This window comes from Rutidosis leptorrhynchoides, chromosome 5 (genome assembly GCF_046630445.1).
Source record: "Rutidosis leptorrhynchoides isolate AG116_Rl617_1_P2 chromosome 5, CSIRO_AGI_Rlap_v1, whole genome shotgun sequence".
In the NCBI taxonomy this organism is placed as follows: Eukaryota; Viridiplantae; Streptophyta; class Magnoliopsida; order Asterales; family Asteraceae; genus Rutidosis; species Rutidosis leptorrhynchoides.
In genome coordinates, this window is record NC_092337.1 from 432,773,750 (window position 1) to 432,780,671 (window position 6,922).

The 6,922-nt window shown below is 30.1% G+C and overlaps 1 protein-coding gene across 1 annotated transcript; it reads left to right on the forward strand.

The window, feature by feature from the left end:
- Positions 1-2,090: 2,090 nt before the first annotated feature.
- Positions 2,091-5,041, forward strand: LOC139847424 (transcription factor bHLH94-like). Its single transcript, XM_071837095.1, has 3 exons — positions 2,091-2,682; positions 3,665-4,081; positions 4,800-5,041. Exons 1-3 carry the CDS (start codon positions 2,149-2,151, stop codon positions 4,911-4,913), a joined length of 1,065 nt encoding a protein of 354 aa, XP_071693196.1. The 5' UTR covers positions 2,091-2,148; the 3' UTR covers positions 4,914-5,041.
- Positions 5,042-6,922: the final 1,881 nt, after the last annotated feature.

Genomic DNA, 6,922 nt, shown 5'->3' on the forward strand with positions numbered 1-6,922 from the left:
TATAGAGTTTAAAATTGTCGAAGAAATTCTCTCTACTATGTAACTAACTTTTCACATCAATACACTTTTCAATTTAATATCTATTGTTCTTATTGTCATGAATTAGCGTACAACAATTTTAAATAGATAATATTAATTTGTTAAAATATTTAAGATAAGATTGACTAAATTTATTTATAGTAATAAATACTAAATGATTGAGAATAATAAATCGGGTGATCAGTTATTTTGAACAAATATAAATAATAAGGTAAATTATTTTTAGAATGTCTTCTTACGGTTTTTATTGGGACACGGGCATCTTATGTGACGGTAAACAATGCCTACAACGCTTCTTGGGGGCGTTGTCGGTGAATATTTTGGGGCCGTGGGAAATCAAATCACGGTACCCACAGTGACATTTTTTTTGTCAATAATTTTTTCAAAAAACTAATATATTATTACATTATCACTTTTTCAATCGATTATCAAATACTTGTACATTTTACTGCATCATATTTTTTTTTTTCACAACACTCACTCGCAAAATTCTCATAACAACCACATTTTCTACAACGTTATTCGAGCTAACACAATTCCCCTCTATTACTACCCATCATCTCATCATCATTATAGTTATAACAGATAAAAGAATTAAGGACTATATTTTTAATTTGAAATGAAACGTGTCATCATGTTTCGAGAGTTACAGACTTTAAAATAATATTCTATTCTATCTATTTTTATATTTGGGTCTTTATGTCATATTAAGACAATTTTAAGCAATTATACGTTTTTATTAGCTAAAATAATTGATTGCTAGTCAATCTAAATCTCTAAATCAAACATAAAAATAATAATTAAATAACATACACTCTCGTTATAATTTAATTATTCATACATAAAAAACACACAGTTTAAGATTTATTCTATGATTGAGTTGACATTCGTTATAATCGTGATTCAATTCAAAGAATCTATGTTCTATAATCGTACATGATATTTTCATCTCTTGCGGTTCCTCCCTTATGTGGATGTTAATTTTACACTATTTCTTACGGCTTCTCCCTTATGTGGATGTTAATTTAACAATTTTACACCTCAATTTTTATATACTTTCATATTTTTCTATTACTTTAAAATTTATTGGTGATAGAGGTGATTTTCAAGTGTTTATATGCATACATTAATTTCTTTTAATTTAAGATGTGAGAATTTAGTTTGCACTCATTAACTGTTTATCTTCAAAAATGACCCCCTTAATCAGTTTGTCAATTCGACTATTTGATCACACAATTAACATTCAACGCAAATTCTCCTTGGACAAGTTAGCTAAGGTCTTCGTTTTCCGGACTCACGAAATCTTCCCCGGCCATGTTCAAAAATCATTATTTGAACTTCCATAGCCACAATATAAACCAACATGCGATTTTCATTCCTCTAACTTGTGACAGCTTTTAACCAGTTCCTATCATACTTGTTCAAGAAACTTTTTCACCATCCAAGAAACCAAACCTCACAGTACAGGTTATACTTGTTTCTTGTAGCATCGGTTAGCTTCTTCCGGTGAACCACAATATTAAAGTTGAAGTTGCTACTTCACTTTGATACAATTTATAGGATCACTTTTAGCCCCAACAACTTGTCTTACATATAAGTCAATGCGTTCTTTAGTACTCTAAAACTAATACTCCCTCCGTCCCAAATCTATTATCCTTGGAGAAAAAACACACAGTTTAAGAAAAAAATACATGCCACATGTATTTTTTTTTAACTTTTCAGTCTTACTCCTTACTTTTTACCTATATTTTTGTCCTACATGAATAAAGTAGGGGCACAAAAGTTTTTTATCATATTATTTTTTTACATTTATAGAAATAAACAATTAATTTGAGACACTTTAAATATGAACAATAGATTTGAAACAGTAGTAAGTAATAAAGAGAGGTTCCTAAATAAATATATGCATATGTACATTAACTATTTTTAATTTTTGATATGAAACTTTAGTTTCCACCTAATAACCAAATATCTTCACAACAAGGGTTACACTATACTAGCTTACCACACTAGTACCCTAACCTGTAATATAAATATAGATAAATAGATATATGTAAACAAACACAAAAGCCTAAAGTTGCCACACATTAGATAACAAAAAGAAAGAGTATGGCTTTAGAAACACTTTCTTCCAATGAACTTCTCAACTTCATAATCTATGACACCATTTCTGCAACCCCTTTTACCAGCTGCAATGACTCTTCTGAAACCACTACTATTAATCCTCCTTGTAGTACTAGTACAACTAGTTTCTGTTTTCACCTCGAAAATCAAAACCCTAACCCTTGTTTAAATCATGATTTCTCAGATGCAACTCCACCTATGGAGATGATTACGACTTCTAATTCTTCTTTAACTACAACCACTGCTAAGATGTCTATGGCTGTTCAAGCTTATTGCAATGGCAAAACACAAGAAAAGAATTATTTAAATAATAATAATAATCAGAATATTAATTTAGGGGTTCAAGTTGGTGGTGGAAGTAAGAAAAAAAGAAGAAGAAGGCCTAGGGTTTGTAAGAATAAAGAAGAAGCTGAAACTCAAAGAATGACACACATTGCCGTTGAAAGAAACCGCCGGAAACAAATGAATGAACATCTTGCCGTTTTAAGGTCTCTCATGCCGGAATCTTATGTTCAAAGGGTTTGTTTCTTTTCATTATTTTATTTAATTAAAAAATTATAGTTCCAATTATTGTATTAAAATAAGGTTTTGGAGGTTTTGTGAGGTGGAGATAAGATTTGTTAGTATATGATTATTATAATCTGGTTGATATTAAAGAAGAAGAAAAAGACATTTTGAGTATGTGAGATGATTTAAAATTAAATTGGACTCAATTTAATAACCATAAATAGTAATTCAATTATAATTTTAATTCTTCTTTATTTTCTGAAACATAAACTTTAATAATTTTCGATTCCAATTTATTTATTTGTCTAATGACAATTTCAAAATATTGTTTAATTAAGCGTTTGGTTGCAAGAAAATGCAATATCAATTCATACATAAATTATCTTTTGCTAGAAGAAAAACTAGTTTATAGCATTTTGACAATCTCAAAATATTGGTTAATTAAATCTTTGGTTGCATGAAAATGCAATATACATACATTATCTTTTGTTAGAAGAAAAACGAGGTTATAGCATTTTATAGTTACAAATATTAGTAAAATGTTAATTTTTTAATTTAATTAATGTATTGGCTAGAAAATTATTTCAAATCTTGTGATGTTCTCTTCAAACTTCATAGTATTAGTGACAACATTTATGTCAAATCCTCAAAGCAACAATGATTAAGATGAAAGACTTAAGGTTGGAATCTTGTTACATTTCTCTCTCATGGTACAAAATCTTAAACACTGTAATATATTTACTTTGCTTGATCTCTTTAAAAGCATTCTCTTCTTTTTAGAGATCCCTTTTCTTGTCAATTTGTCGGATGCAATGAACAACAATAACATGCCAAAGTTTTGCAGTTTCATATGGTTGACTTCTAATTATCTACTTAGAAACTACATTATTTATAATTGTTACATCATTCCCCAAATGTACAATGCTTTATTTTATTTAATGATTAATGACATTTATACCCCTTAATTTCGTGTTGCATGTATTAATTTTTCTAGGGTGACCAAGCTTCTATAGTTGGTGGTGCTATAGAATTTGTGAAAGAACTTGAACATCTATTGCAGTCTCTTGAAGCTCAAAAGTTCATATTGAATCAACAACAAGAACAACAAGATGGACAAGATAGTAATTTCACAAAACTATCATCAATTGAACCTCCATTTTCACAATTTTTTTCTTACCCACAATATACTTGTTCTCAAATTCCTAACAAGTATACTTCAAAAAGCAAGGCAGCAATTGCAGATATTGAGGTCACTTTGATCGAAACGCATGCTAATTTACGCATATTATCGCATAAACGTTTCACTCACCTTTCGAAAATGGTGGCTTGTTTTCAAACACTTCATTTGTCCGTACTCCACCTCAATATTACCTCCTTGGAACCTTTAGTTCTCTACTCCATTAGTGTCAAGGTACGTAAACTAAATAAAGTTTAAATTTTGTAATTTTTTATCGGATATTTCAATGCAGCTAGAGTTAAACATTAATTACAACTCTAGCTACATTGCATCCGATGATATTAATATTCGTTATTCATAATTACCAAAGTTTAGATATATATAGTTACTTATTCCAAAACAAATAATTCGTTAATGTGTATATTGTTCATGCAAAAGTGTGTAGATGAAAATGACCTTACATTAGATGACTTCACAATGCAAAAAAAAAAAAAAAAAAAAAACAGCTTTTGAGATACTAGTAGTACTTTCCTTTTTAATCAATAGACTCAAATTTCTTTTTCTTGGAACATAAAACTTTCATCATGGTCAAGGAAAAAAAAAAAACATAAAAAGGTCCATCACATTTTTTTCCTTTTGTCAATTTACCATCGTTAAAGTTTAATTTATTTTTTAGTAAAAAAATACATTCATAAAACAAGATTTTTGGAAAAAGTACTAATTGAAAAATAAGGTACAATGGTACACACTTATGAGGGAGGGTATTTTTGAGAATTCAATCAGGTGTGACCTAATTCCGTTAATGTATTGGTAATGATGGGTAGAAAAGGATGTTTGTTTCCATAAACGTTGTTGTGTCCTAGTTTCGGTAATTTTGTTTTTTAATAAAAATTAAGGCAATTATCAAGAATAAAAATAAATAAATATTCATTATTATATTTTTCAAATGCAGGTTGAGGAAGGATGCAGACTAAACTCAGCGGACGAGATAGCAGGCGCAGTCCACCAAATGCTCAGAATAATTGAGGAAGAAGCTACCCTATGTGTTGTTGATTCTATAAACTAGAAATTAAATTAAATATGTAATTAAGCCTAGTTTTTTGCGTGTTTATTTACCATTTTACCCCTATGGGCTTCTGTAAAATCAACATAATGCCACGTACCCAGTACCCCTTAATTTGGGCTTTTGTAGAATTTGCTGTTTTTTTTCTTTTTCGAAAGGTAATAATTATATTATTAAAATTATAAAACTAGCAAGATGCTAGGGATTACATAACTCGAATACATAACACGACCTCCGACTATCATTCTACAATGTAACACGAGACGACTAAAACAATACACGAATTTGCTGTTACCTTCATGTAAAACAGTAGCTAGACTAGATGTTTGTTAAGATTAGTAGGAGTGAAATGAGTTGAATATCATGATTTATTTTAAATTATTTTAATTTTAATAAATTGCTAACTTATGTAAAATAACAATTGAATGGCATTATTCTAACCCACTAGTTGAGATATGTAACTTATGGTTTATGTGAATAAACGTTACGGAACAATGTGGCACATATATATGTAGGATGTATGTTAATAAATATTTGTAATTCATAGTTCTAAGAATATTTATGTTTAAATTCATTCATATAATAACGAACAATATTGCAACTGTGACTATTGAACTAATATGTGTGTGCGTTGACGTTTTATATCAATAGTTAAACTGTCAACTCAGACGATCGACTGAGTCCAAACAGTCGACCGATTGTCATAGACAGTCGACCGACTGTGTATGGAGACAGTTATACGAGTTTGTGCCTTCATTATTAGGTTACACATTCCATTTATCTTAATCCGTATACTCTCGTTTCCGTCCCAAACCATAACACCCACCGAATAACACCTCTAGGAGTCGATCTAATCTTGTTAATAGTCTATGTTTGATTTATAGGACCCCGATACTACGACTCGTTATTCGATTGATGCTTGTTCTATTGTTTTCCACCCTTAGATCAAGTCTAGAACTATTCTAAGATCCATAGAAAGTCGTCTACAATCTAGTTGTTTTATTTGTAGATCGGTCTGGTTTTTTCTTATTGATGAGTATTTATCAGTAATTAACTACTCCGTATCATAATACCAGGAAAATTGTTAATGGGATTGTATGTGTTCTAAACAAGTGCATATTATATTGTTAATGTAATAGTCAAATTTAAGAGTTTGACCAATAATTAAAATGTTTACCGGATTTTGATTATATAGTATGAGTGATAGTTAAACTATCAACGGAATGATGTGTGAATTTGTGATTAAATAAAACAAAACGTAACAGATGATAAGTTAAGTGAAGAAAAGTCAATGAAAAAAGGCAAAGAGAAAGACAAAGAGTAAAGCATAAATTCCCTTTTAGTTTTCTTTTGTTTTTTTTTTATTTTTTTAATCGTATTTTATTTTAGTTTTTTGGAATTATCAAATTTGCAGTAATCTCCACACAAGCAAAGCCAAAACTTTGGGGAAGAGAAATACTGAAAAGGAGTTGTTACTTCAGTGTCATGCATGCAAATATCCATGTTTTGGTCGTAATAATAATACAGGCAAAAATTAACTATTGGAGGAACAAATTACATGGTCTAACTTGCTATTTACCTCATCATCATGCATGCACCTTTAAACTGTTCATAAATACGGATTATATTCGATCGAATATAAAGCTAAAAATTAAATCTATATTACCAATTACCAGGGTGATCATTGCAAAAACGGTATCAACTAAGGTGCATCTCTATTTATAAGAATACGACTTCAAGTCTAGAAATGAAAAATATATTTGTATTTGTGACAAAATTGAAGTTATGATATGCACGGTTACATATATCACTACTCACTACACGGTATCGGCCCATTTGTGACGATTTCTAGCACCGCATAAGGCCCTAAAAATCGCCGCAAAAACCTTTTGCGACGATATCTCGTCGTAAATAAACGGACTCCTAAGGTTCGCCGTGAAAGGCCTTTTGCGACGGCCATTTGCGACGACGACAAAGTGGGACCCGATTCGTTGTTGCTGAAGTTGACTAAT

Bases quoted from the DNA above. Each gene is read 5' to 3' on its own strand.
- LOC139847424 (XM_071837095.1), top strand. From the start codon at position 2,149: ATGGCTTTAGAAACACTTTCTTCCAATGAACTTCTCAACTTCATAATC. The intron at 2,683-3,664 runs GTTTGTTTCTTT...TAATTTTTCTAG, and splicing joins CGGAATCTTATGTTCAAAGG to GGTGACCAAGCTTCTATAGT. The intron at 4,082-4,799 runs GTACGTAAACTA...TTTCAAATGCAG, and splicing joins TCTACTCCATTAGTGTCAAG to GTTGAGGAAGGATGCAGACT.